General features: G+C 45.4%; 1 protein-coding gene across 3 annotated transcripts in view; it reads left to right on the top strand.

The window, feature by feature from the left end:
• Nucleotides 1-13,270, top strand: part of EDARADD (EDAR associated via death domain) — an 82,179-nt gene that overhangs the window by 24,172 nt on the left and 44,737 nt on the right. Inside the window, exons 1-2 of one of the 3 annotated variants that reach the window (XM_061198387.1) lie at nucleotides 7,221-7,417; nucleotides 10,134-10,214. The exons of 1 other annotated variant lie outside the window; for it this stretch is intronic. Coding sequence is in view for 1 of the 2 variants with exons in the window: in XM_061198378.1 (XP_061054361.1) it covers nucleotides 7,387-7,417 (31 nt within the window). In the remaining variant the exon portion in view is untranslated. Of the gene's footprint in view, nucleotides 1-7,220; nucleotides 7,418-10,133; nucleotides 10,215-13,270 lie in introns of those variants that run through there. One more of the 3 variants, XM_061198378.1, reaches the window with a different exon arrangement.

Below are 13,270 nucleotides of genomic sequence, written 5' to 3'. Positions count from 1 at the left end.
TTCTCTTACATTCTCTCTTAATAATTTTAAAGTTAAAATGTTTGACAGATATTTAATCTATTTAAAGCTTACTTTTGTGTATACAGTGAGGCAGGGATACAAATTGTATTGTTCCTATAAATATCAAAATATCCCAATACTATTTTTTGAACTGTCCATCTTTTCACCATTTAACTGTCTCTATCATATAGCAAATTCCAAAAGGATACACGAGTCTGTGTCTTAAATTTCTTTTTTGTTCAGTTAATCCACTGTTACTATTGGTTTGTAAGATCTTGCTGTTTTGGAAGGCAAATCCCCTCTCTTTGTTACACTTTTTCAATATTATCTTGAATTTACCCTTCCATGTGAGTTTGCAATCAGGTTCATGTTCCCAAAAAATCTTGTTAGTGTGATTGGGTTTGTAGTGAATCTTTAGATTCATTAGGGAATCATAACTATCTTTAGTATTGAGACCTCTAATCTATTAACATGGTATAGCTCTTTATGTTGTCAGATTTATTTTCATGTTTTTTCAGTAAATCTTTGTAGTTTTTGCGATGTTTTTTACTCAGTTTTATTGAATTTTTCCTAGTTACTTTATAGCTTTCTTTCCTGCTGTAAATGGGATCATTTTTGCCCAGTTGGTTATTGTTGGTATACAAGAAAGCTGCTGGTGTTCAATTTGTTGAACTTTCTCTCTCCTTCAAGCTAAAGTCACCTATTAGTTCTAAAAGTTCTCAGTTGACTCACTTGGATCCACCTTTGTGTCTTAGCTTAGAATAAATTCTAAATGACAAGTTGTTAAACTAATTTTTTAAATGATTGGTGATTTTGTAGATTCCTAAGTCACCAATTTGAACCTGTGTTCTACATTCTGGGGGTACAAAGCACAGGAAACTATGCTCTCGGGTGCTGACTGTGCAATTTTTAGTTGATCACTGACAATATTCATTTGCCCTTTTCTCCTCACAACCAAAACAAAACAAAATCTCCTCTGGCTGACTTTTATTAGTTGGGTTTCAGTTTTTAACATATAAAGTTAACATATAAAGTCTCTTTGAACAGATTTTCTCTCAAAATCTGGAGCAAGACGCCAATTGTTATATATAAAGATATATAAGAAAGCAGCTGGAAATCATACTGAGTATGATAGGGCCTAAGTCAAGGCGCCAGGACACACGTGTGAGGGGTGAGTGAGGATCCTGAGGCTGGAGGAGGATTTCTAGAACAAAAGTGCTTGCTGCCCAGCCTCACCTTTTCCTCTCTCTTTTCCTCTTCCCATCTCCCATGCTCCACCCACAGCATTCTAAGCGTTTTAGCCAAATACCATACTGAGAATCACCCACACTGCGTCATTCCCTTTTGGGGAAACCAAACACAGCACAAAAACTGTGGTTTTCTAGCTCATGTATCTTGATGGGTAGATAATTCAAAGTAAGCTGATAGGCGAAGATGAGAGATTTAACCTCCTGTAGGTAGAAGGGCAGGCATTGCATAAGTGAGAAGTAGAAGACCTTGAAAAACAATTTATGCTTAAATCAGAACTACAATGAGGTACCACCTCACACTGGTCAGAATGGCCATCATTAAAATGTCTACAAATAACAAATTGCTGGAGAGGGTGTGGAGAAAAGGGAACCCTCCTGCACTGTTGGTGTTAATGTAAGTTGGTGCAGCCACTATGGAGAACAGCATGGAGGTTGCCTAAAAACCTCAAAATAGAGTTACCATATGATCCAGCAATCCCACTCCTGGGCATATATCCAGGCAAAGCTATAATTCAAAAAGATACATGCACCCCTACATTCATAGCAGCACTATTCATAATAGCCAAGACATGGAAACAACCTAAATGCCCATTGACAGATGAATGAATAAAGAAGATGTGGTACATATATACCATGGAATACTCCTCAGCCATAAAAAAGAATGAAATAATGCCATTTGCAGCAATATGGATGCAACTAGAGATTATTACACTAAGTAAAGTAAGTCAGAAAGAGAAAGACAAATACCATATGATATCACTTATATGTGGAATCTAAAATATGATACAAATGAACTTATCTATGAAACAGAAACACACTCACAGACAGAACAGACTTGTGGTTGTCAAGGGGGAGGGGGTTTGGGGAGGATGGACTGGGAGTTTGGGGTTGGTAGATGCAAACGATTACATATAGAATGGATAAACAACAAGGTCCTACTGTATAGCACAGTTAACAATATTCAATATCCTGAGATAAACCATAATGGAAAAGAATATTAAAAAAAATGTATACGCCTGTGCACCACAACTACTGAAGCCTGCACGCCTAGAGCCCAAGATCCACAACAAGAGAAGCCACTGCAATGAGAAGCCTGTGCACCGCAATGAAGAGTAGCCCCCACTTGCTGCAACTAGAGAAAGCCCACGCGCAGCAACGAAGACCCAATGCAGCCAAAAATAAATAAAATTAAAAAAAAAAAAAAGAATATATAGGGACTTCCTTGGCAGTCCAGTGGTTAAGACTCCATGCTACCAATGCAGGGGGCGCAGGTACGATCCCTGGTTGGGGAACGAAGATAGATCCCCCATCCCACATGCCACATGGCGTGGCCAAAAAAAAAAAAAAGAATGTATATGTGTGTATAACTGAGTCACTTTGCTGTACAGCAGAAATTAACACATTGTAAATCAACTATACTTCAATTAAAAAAAGAACTATTTCTGCTTAAACAAATGCACCAGAATGTTGTACTCCTGTCAAACAGTATTCAAAGCAGCAAAAATGATAATATTTTCCTTAAGTTTTTCAGTCTCTCTGTTAACGTTTTTGAATACATCATTTTTTGTGCATATATGCAAATCCACAAGGCAATCAATTTGTGTGAGACGGTGAATGCTTAAAAAGGCCACAAAAAGACATTTTAAAATTTCCGATTTGAGTTTCCCTCTCATTTGGACAAGGATGTAAATTCAACCCTGTAGTAAATTACAGTGTATTGTAAAGATGAAATGGTCTCTTGGCCTGCATTCTCTCCTCGCCGCATCCTATCCTACACACAGCTGCCAGACTAATCCTCCAAAAACACCAATTTTCATATGCCACTTTTCAAAAACTAGCTTCCTGGCTTCCTGTTGCTGAAAAATAGTTTCACATGCTTTTGTATGGCATTCAAGGCTCTCCAGGATATGGACCCTCCCAAACATTTCAGTCCTGCTCATTTCTTTCACCATGCACAGGCCCATCTCCCAGCCATCCCAGCAAAGGTACCATGCATCTCCTAGGCTTGTTGGCTCATTCAGTGGTGTCTGGAAAGGCTACTCCTGGGTCACTTGCCAACCCCTAGAGTCAGGAGGCAGGGGTGATGGTGCCACGGCCTGATCACATGGATTGAGAGCGGAACGATGGTTCTCCGGGAGTACACTGGGGCATTACTATGAGAAGTTATGTGGCAAAACAGCAGAGACCCACTACCACTGCCTTAACATACTCTAGACAAACGTTCGCAAATATCTGTTCCAAAAAGGAGACAAATGAACTTACTCTCATTTGCGCCTCTTCCACAACACACAATTCCCCAAGGGTATATCAAGCCAACTCAACTGAGGGACTGTCCCATTCTGGAACATAAGGAGTCTCCTATAATCCTAAATCCATACGCTATCATTGCAGGTCTAACCAGTTTGCTGGTTTCATTTACACACAATGTACAACAACCCTTTGAAATAAGGAAGGATGTGGTTCAACAATATAACTTTTTATCTCAGGTTGCATAATTTAAATACACCCAAAATGATGTAAAATGAACAGAAACAACATATTTCAATGATGAATCAAATAAACTATGTTTTGAGTTGCTGTTTTCCCCATTTGAAGATAACATTTCTGATCACCGTCATTGTCTGTGAAAAGACACGAGACCAACGGTTTTCCCCCCACTTAAGGCTTTAGCCATAGTATCATAAACGAACGTCTCAAAATTTGCATGAAAACTTCCTTGGCAAACTGTCAGTCTGAGGGTGGTCACCACCAAGCCACTTGGCTTCCATAGGTCTTTAGTCCCTTTCTTCCACACATATCCCTTCCTGTTTTAAACTTTCATTATCTTGGTTCTACAGTGAAAGAGTATCTGCAGATCTCTCTTTTTTTTTTTTCCTTTTAAATTATTTATTTATTTATTTATTCTTGGCTGTGTTGGGTCTTCGTTTCTGTGTGAGGGCTTTCTCTAGTTGTGGCAAGCGGGGGCCACTCTTCATCGCGGTGCGCGGGCCTCTCACTATCGCGGCCTCTCCTGTTGCGGAGCACAGGCTCCAGACGCGCAGGCTCAGCAGTCGTGGCTCACGGGCCCAGTTGCTCCGTGGCATGTGGGATCTTCCCAGACCAGGGCTCGAACCCGTGTCCCCTGCATTAGCAGGCAGATTCTCAACCACTGCGCCACCAGGGAAGCCCTGCAGATCTCTCTTGACCACACACTCCTAAAAGTCAGGGACTTCTCACTTTGGTTTCCCAGGGCTTGGCATTTTGTTTGGGGCATGAGGGGGCTATCAATCAATCCATTGATCCGTGCTGTGCACGAACCCTATAATAAATACTGGTTCATTTCTTATAACAAAGGCAATAGGAGCTTCTCATAATAGACTAAATTCCAAGGAAAGAATGAAGGCAGGAAAGTAGTTCGTTTATTTGTACCTACTATAAGCCAGGCACTTTTAGGTAATTTTATATATGCAATATTTCATTTAACTTTCACAATCCTACAAATTCTTACAGACTCAAGAGTTTTGAGTAACAAAACTTTGTGTGCTAAAGTGTGCACACAAAGTAGCACACTAGTAACTTTGTGTGCTAAAGTAACACAAACTCATGGTGACAGACCTGTGAGTCAAATCCAGCACATCTGACTCTTTGGTTACCAATCCCCATTTATTGTGATTCCGAGATTCATGAGTTAATTTAGGTGCTATTAAGAAAAGTCAAAAATGTCTATTTTAAAGAGTGTTTTAAAACCCTCTTTGGGTAGCAGTCGAAGGAAAAGCAGAAGGACACAGTATGACAGCAAATAGATTGTATGGTAGCCCTTTGGCTACTCCAGTGGATGATAATTGTTTTTAAGTGTCCATCAACAGATGAATGGATAAAGAAGATGTAGCAATATATACAATGGAATATTACTCAGCCATAAAAAGAAACGAAATCGAATTATTTGTAGTGAGGTAGATGGACCTAGAGTCTGTCATACAGAGTGAAGTAAGTCAGAAAGAGAAAAACAAATACTGTATGCTAACACATATATATGGAATCTAAAAAACAAAAAAAATGGTCATGAAGAACCTAGGGGCAAGATGGGAATAAAGGCACAGACCTACCGGAGAATGGACTTGAGGACACGGGGAGGGGGAAGGGTAAGCTGGGACAAAGTGAGAGAGTGGCATGGACATATATACACTACCAAATGTAAAACAGATAGCTAGTGGGAAGCAGCCGCATAGCACAGGAAGATCAGCTCTGTGCTTTGTGACCATCTAGAGGGGTGGGATAGGGAGGGTGGGAGGGAGGGAGACCCAAGAGGGAAGCGATATGGGGATATATGTATATATATAACTGATTCACTTTGTTATAAAGCAGAAACTAACACACCATTGTAAAGCAATTATACTCCACTAAAGATGTTTAAAAAAATAATTGTTTTTAAATTAGTTTTTTGTAAATTAAAAAAAAAAGTTCCACTTGCATTACACTTTAGAGTTCACAAAGCACATTGGAAAAATAAGGTAATGAGGGCTTATGGTTGCAATTCATAAAAAGTAGGTACAAGGAAATGGAATGAAAGGGAATAATATATATAGTCAATTTTCTTTTAAAAAATTAACGTTGAAGTGTGTTTCTGCCACCCATCTTCTATTTGATATAATAAGAGTGGGAGTGATAAGACAATTAATTCAGGGTTTTGAAAAGCAAACCAGCTTCAGAGCAACGCTTGAGCTTGTGTTGCCGGCTTGCTATGTGGTTCCTGACAACCAACCTCAGAAATAATTCCATCATCATGAGAAGTACAGAAAGAACCACAAACCAAACCTCAAAATGGATGCTAAGAGAAAACACCGTTTAAAAAAATTTCCCTTCCTATCAGAAGGCAGACCAAAAGGAAGTTCATCCTCCCACCCACAAATTCCCCAGAGAGCTTTCCACCAGAAGGTCGACACCCAGCCGGACCCTCTTCTCTGAGCCTCTAGTTTCTTTCATGGCATATTAAGTGCCGATCTGGCGAGTGCCATGGGCCTCAGGACTACTAAACAGAGGGGGAGAGGCACAAAGCACGCCCCTGGTCGCCAAGAGGGTATGTACACACTTGCTGCTTTCCTGCATTTTTCGGAGCTGAGTTTTTAGCCAGAGGCTGCTCCTTCACGATAAATTGACTGAAAGCTATGTTATCTCTTTCAAATCAATTCCTTTCTTTCAATTCTTATGTGTGAAGACAAAGGTTATTTTAAACCCTTAAGAGATTACTATTAAATTTAAATTGCCTGTAACCATCGTATAGTAATAGATTTATGACTGATGATAGGTTTAGTTAAAATATAACAATCTTAAAAATATTCTTAGTGAAAGATTCCAATCTGTGCGCACGTAATTGGTATAAAATTAAAATTAAAAAAATTAGACCTTGGCATTTCCGAGGGAGCCCTAAGCTATTTTTCTAGCGAGGCTGTGCGAGTGTGTATCAGGCTTCCTCTTTTCACTCCCTTTGTGTTGTAAGTACCCTGGAGGTCATGTAATAACCAATGCCAAAGAAAAATCAAAATAGAAATTATTAGCGTGTGCCATCATGCAGCGGCGTACTCTGCCTGAAGATCAGGAAATGGTCTAAACATCAGATCGCCGCCAGGCATCTCCGCCCAGGCCTGTGCGCGGAGGAGAGTTGCGGCCGGACTCGGGGGGAAAGCAGGGAGCCAGGAGAGCGACCCGCGACTGCAGCCGGCTTTTAAGGCTAATAATCACTTCGCAGCAGGTCCCGGGCAGCACTCGCGCGAGCTCCGCGGCGGGACCTGCCGTGGGAGACCTGGGCGCAGGACTGGAAGGGCGCTCGCGGCGGGCGCTGGGGACCCCGGGGCACCCGGGGACTCTCCCCACGCCCTGGCCCGCTGCACCCGGGTTCCGGCTCGCGCGTCTGGGGGCGGGGGGTGGAACCCGGACGCGCACGGCAGGGGCTTTGCTAATTGCCAAGCAGGAAGTGAGCGCCGGGAAGAGCGGCGGAGACAGGGGAGGAGCGGGCGGAGGAGGGGCGCGCGGAGCCGCCGAGGTTCGCTCCCCGCGCGTCCGAAAGGCAGGGCAACTCAGCCCTGCAACCCGGCTCTCCTCCCCTGTCCCGCCGGCCGTCCGACCCCGCTCGGGCGCCCGTCGGCCCCACCCCGTCCCCATGGCTTCTCCGGACGACCCTGTGCGCGCGGGTAAGTTGACACCGCGCCGCACCCTCATCCGGAGCGCGGACCGCGGGTCGCTAGATCGCGAGGCGTCCGCGTCTGCGGCGGGGCTGTCGGGGCCGAGCTCCCCGCGAGCCCCGAGGGGTGACCTGGGACCACCCTGGACCCTGGCGCCCGACCCGGGGTCGGACGGGGGACAGCGGCGGCCCCCGGTCCCGGAGGGCGAGGTGCGAGGCTCCCCCCGCGAGCGGCCACTGGTGGCGCCCGCCTCCGGCGCCCCCCGCGGCCCCCTGGCCCCAGTCGCCCCCAGGCATGTCTGAGACGCCCCTTCTCTCCTCTCGCTCTCTCGCCCCAGTCTCTTTGTTCTGCACCGGGGATGCCAGGTTGAAACAAGCCCCTCAAACCTCTCCGGCAGAAAAGAGCGCAAGGGGTGGATTTCTTTTTTTCCTCCCGAGCTCTCCCTTTCTCCCCGCTCACGTGCCTTCTCATTTCTCCGCTTCTCTCCTCGTTTCACTTTTATTAAATGGTTTTGTTCTAAATATTGGCCCTCGGAGCTATTTCGTAAACTAGTATCCACAAAACCAGGCGGCGGATCCCACCTGTAGAGGCCTTTGGTTAGAATGGCCCCTAGTTCTGTCCTTATCATTAAATATTGTGTTTGCACCTGAAGCCAGAATCTAGATTTTTCTTTCATCTCACTTGAATTGAAAAACCGTAAAATACTGTGTCTGTACCTGAGACCAGGCCCTCGATTCTTCTTTAATTTCACTTGAATTGAAAATCTTCCTCAGATTTCACCTTTCAGGAATTTGCTGTCCTTGCTCTCCCATACCCTAGGCTGATCCTCAGTGAATGTTTGTCGAACACGCGAATGAATGAATGATGTATCCCCCAGAGCACACTGGGGCTTTTTCTAGTTTTGTTGAGGCTGGAAAGGCTAGGGAGAGAACCAGATATACAGAACCACAGATACCTGCTTAGAGACACGTGTTCCCTATTTTATTTCTTGGGCTTGGGCAGGGCTGGAGCTTGAATGTTTTATTGTTCATTTGGGGCTTGAGCAGTTAGGAGAATGAGAAAGTATCTGGAGGTGGGTCAGAAGATTGCTAACTTGGCATTGTGATGTGCTGGGTCTGGGAGAATTTCCTGGAGATTTTAAGAAAGATCTAAATTCTCCTTCAAGTGGTGGTTCTTTAAGTGAGGAATGGTAAACATTTTATCCATGGGAGATGGAAGATAAATAAATGGTTTGGATATCCTTCTCCTCCCCCATATTCATTGTTTGGAAAAACAGAAGGGGAAATTAAGGGAGAAATCCTACCCCTGCCCCTCAACTCTCACCTCCGCATCCACTTCCTCTTCTGAAAATGTAATTGGCAAGACGCCAAGAGGTGTTAAGCTAGATTTTACTAACAGTGGTTTCGCATCTCATTAAATGATGATGGTGAAGGAGATTCAAAAAGATCTTGATCGGGACCCACTGAATGGGGATACATATAAGGTCTGCTTGGGACCCCCAAAATCAATGGCACCAGAGGAAGTGGGTGCTGGGAAACACAGCTTCATGTATAAAAAGCCTCAGTGAGTCAAGAGTGTGATAAGGCCACCAGGGCAGCTAATAGGATCTTAGATGACAGTAATAGTACTACAGGATCTAGAAGTCCGGTGATGCTACTTAGCCTGCTTGGCCCAGCCAAGATGGAAGCTCACAACCTGGGACAAAGGGACTTGGAAATCCCAGCACATGTGACGGGATGAGAGACCTGAGGAAATGATGATAGGAGGGTGTCATTCGGAAAGAACCAGTCTCCTTGACTTTGAGAGGTAGAACCCAAACTTGTTGGTGGACTTTTGTTGGCTTCCTACAAAGAGGGGAGAGACCTCCTGAGTAGAGATCTCCCTGTCACTTGCAGGGATGTTGAAGAACATCTCCAGGCATCTGAAAGAAACACTCATGTCCATTCCCACTCTGGAATTCTGTCAATTAGATGAGGGTTCTTCCAGTTTAAAAAAAGATATATAATATCTCCACACTTGCATATAGAAACAAAGGGTTGGACAGAAATATGACCCAAAAAATGACTTCCTCTTTCTAACATCTCATATCATTTCTATAACCTCCAGGACACATCCCTTCCATTTCTGTAATGAAGCCACAAGTGGTGATAATGTGTAAAACTCGTTACGTGGCATTTTCATGTCTCCACCCCAGACCCAGTTACCATGCTGTCTCACCAGATTTCCTGCACTCACCTCCAACTGGTATTTCCACACACACTCTCACCTTCCACCAACCTGTTCACCTAAAAGTGGCCAGAGTGACCTTTTAAAAACAAATCAGATCTCTCCATTCCTCTACTCAGAAACCTGCGCTGACTTTCCAGTAAATCCTCAGTCCTTCAGTGGTGTCCATACTCTGTACGTGGGCCTGTAGCTCTCCCTTCAGTCGGCAGGCCTGCTCTGTCTCTTCGTCTGCACTGCAGCCACCCTGCCTCCTCTGTTTCCTTGAGAGCCCTGGACCACCTGCCTCCTGGCCTTTGCACAAGTTGTTTCTGCCGCCTGGAAGGCTCCCTTCACCTCCCCCCAACCCCCGCCGGTCCAGTTACCTCCTGCCCACCCTTCAGATTTCAGATCAAAACTGATGTAGATTCAGCTCCATGTTACACAACCTTGGTGCACCCTTCCAGCACCTGTCACCGTTTCTAGCTGTGAAGATTTCACCATTGTCTCTCTTCCCCCTTAGACTCTTAAGTTCTTGGACAGAGGGCACGTCTGTTTTGCTCGACCGTTTTTCTCCAACGCCTGGCCCAGTACCCAGCACATAGTAAGCCCTGGTTAAATACTTATCATCTCAGTAAATGAATGAAAGATATAAAATGTAATCACCTATGCATCAAACTGGGGGCAGAAAAAGCTCTTCCCATATTGGCATCTTAGGAACTGATTCAGTTAGATATGTTAACTGGGTTTACCTTGTAAAGGTAAAAAAAAAATAAAGATGTTTTTATATCCACATGCATATAACAAAGGTGGGTATCTATTATTATACCGTATGAACTTAATTAAAAAAACAACCCTTTGCCCTGAGAAGATTTACACTGGCAGGAAAATAGTCATGCTGGTTACAGTGTAGCTATCTCATTCCATCTCTACTACTAATAAACCATCCATCGTGGAATGAGTCAGAATTGCCTGTTGAAAGTGAATAAAATCTGGTTCGTGTTCATACAGATATTAAGGATAGAAACAAAGAAAGAGGCTTTGAAAGTCGGGAGAGTTGGGGAGATGGTACAGTTCATTGCTTCGTCGCAGTGAGCTAAGTGCCCTTGGCCACGGAGCGCATCAGCGTATGTTCTGCCTTTGTTCATCCTCGGGGTATTGTTTGCACTGCACACAGGGCTGCTCCCTGGGAGCCCTGGCCCAGGACAGCCCCTTAGGTGGCATCTCACCCCTCATGCACCCCTCTGAGCCCTCCTCCACGCTTGGATGGGTCTGAGGTGGCACCCTGTCCTTCTTGCAAACTCCAGTAGCACCGGGAGCAGAAACCAGGACTAAAGGGGGAACCACTTCAAGCAGCACCCTTATTTGAAAGGCTGGACCGGCCAGTTGGTTCACCACATCCACCAGAGAGTGCTGACAGGCTGCGGTTTTCCTTTCTTCCTTCCTTCTTCCCTTTCTCCTTCCCCGTCCCGTGGGTTTTTCCAATGCCCACTTCATTTCTTTCCGTTTCTTACAATGCCTCTAAGTTTTCTTCTCTCTACCCAAGTATTTCCCCCTTGTCTGCATTCCTCTTTCATCCCTTGGTTCATCTCTTCCCTCCCCTCCCCTCTCCCTCAGCTTGGCCATCATCCAGAGAAGTTGCTCTAGAGGTGCACGTTCTTGATCCCTGGTCCTTTCTCAGCTTGTTCAGCCCCTGCTCTGAGGTGCAGGGATGACAGAGCAGGGCTGCTGCCAAAGACAGAGAAGAAGGTAAACTTAGCAGCGTGTCAGCGCTGCTTGCCCTGAGAGCTTCTGTAATCCTGAATACGGTTAGGACTCTAGGGCTTCCTTAGAATCAGTAGTGAAGACAGCTGTAGGTCAAAAGAAAAGCTAGGGTACAAAAAATAATAACAGAGGAAAAATAAATGAACTCTGAAATCACCGAGTTCAAAGAATTGCCTTTACTTTTTCACTAAGAAGCACAAAAGGCCCCACTCTTTTGACTCCTGATGATCGGGAAAGCCAGGAAGCTCTGAGACACGCTTCCCTCTTTGTTTCTCTGAAAGGACATCTTTAGAGGAGATCTTTGATCTTCCTTTGAGGAACTGTCTTGAGGAGCTATTGGCCCTTATCTAATGTGATTCATAAAGGGAGATGTCCGGACGTGACCGTGCTGCTCTTGGGCAGCTCACCCGCGTCTGTGTTGGACAATCCGAGATCGTTCCTGGTGGAGAGGCTGCCGGGTGCAGCCCACAGTCTCCAGGGCTCCTGGGGATTCTGATTCAGGAGCTGACGAGAGCTGGGTCTTTGAGTGGATGATGGGTAGGTGAGATTTTGCATTTAGAGTTGATGCCAGAATGATGAAAGCTTTGGGGGATGTCGGGTGAATGTTTTGCGCATGGGAAGGACATGAATTTGGGGGCCAGAGAGTGGACTGTTATGGGTTGAACTGTGCTCCCCACCCAAAAAAAATTTGTTGGCATCCTAACCCCCAGTACCTCAGAACGTGACCTGATTTGGGAATAAAGTCTTTACAGAAGCAGTCAAGTTAAAATGAGGTCATCAGAGTGAGCTCTCATCCAATGTGACTGGTACCCTTATAGGAAGGGAAAATTTGGACACAGAGATCCCCCCAGGACAGTCTGTTCCCCCCAGGACAGTCTGTTATCAGGTGGTCAATGCAGGAACCACTTCAAGCAACCCGAAGGTAGTGGAAAACGGGTAGATTTTGAAGTCAGAAAGTCCCAGATCCAAATTCTGCTGCGTCCTTTGCCCTATGACCTTGGGCACTCAGTATGGATAAAGGAGACACTTGGCCCTCTCTCAGGGTTACTGTGAGGATGAAACGGGGCTGTGTGTAAACCAGGTAGCATGGGGCGATGGGGTGGGTGGGCGGGGAGGGGTACTGGGTAAGTGGGAGCTCTAATTGTAACTGGGCTTCCTGTGTCAGAGTGACCTTCACCTGAAGATGCTCTTTTCACCTTTGGGGCCCCTACTTCTCACCACTCATGGACTTTTAAAGCTGGAAGGGCATGTGGAGGCTCTCTGTCCCCCTGCCCCCTGAATATTACAGATGAGGCACTTGAGGCCCAGAGAAGCAAGTAACTGCAGCTGGCCTCGCTAGCTCTCACCTGGGGCCTCCGGGAGCCAGGCCGGGTGCCCTTCCAGCAGCTGAGTGGCATCAGCTCACCATGGGTTTCACTCAGGCCTTTTGAGGACCTCCCCAGAAGATGCTCATGTGAATTAAACATCATTCTCATTGCCATCGGTGAGACCCCCTTTGGTCAATTACCAGCTAATTTGGGGTGATCTCTGCCTTCTTTAGAGTCACAAATCCAGGAGAATGGGGGCAGCTTTGGGACAGTAGAGCGACAACCAGGAGCAAGAGGAAGGTCCCCACCCACCCCTGGCTGAGCTGCTGGCCTTGCCGCCTCGGAGCTCGCACGATCCCCCTTTCTGTTTCGGCTTCTTCGTGCCCCATCTGATATCAGAGCCTTGCCTAGAGGCCCAGCCTGCTGTTACCTGGGGCCTGTAAAAATAAACATTTTAAAGCTTCTGAGTAAACTATTTGACTTTATACTAATAATATTGTAAACATGTGGCTCCAGGAGCTCTCAGAAATACTTTAGGACAACTGCTTACTTCTAGACTAGTCTCAAATCACCAGGATCAGCCCTCCTC

Source organism: Eubalaena glacialis, chromosome 1 (assembly GCF_028564815.1).
Source record: "Eubalaena glacialis isolate mEubGla1 chromosome 1, mEubGla1.1.hap2.+ XY, whole genome shotgun sequence".
Lineage (NCBI taxonomy): Eukaryota > Metazoa > Chordata > Mammalia > Artiodactyla > Balaenidae > Eubalaena > Eubalaena glacialis.
The sequence above is the reverse complement of the archived record's forward strand: the minus strand, read 5'-3'. Positions and strand labels throughout refer to the sequence as shown.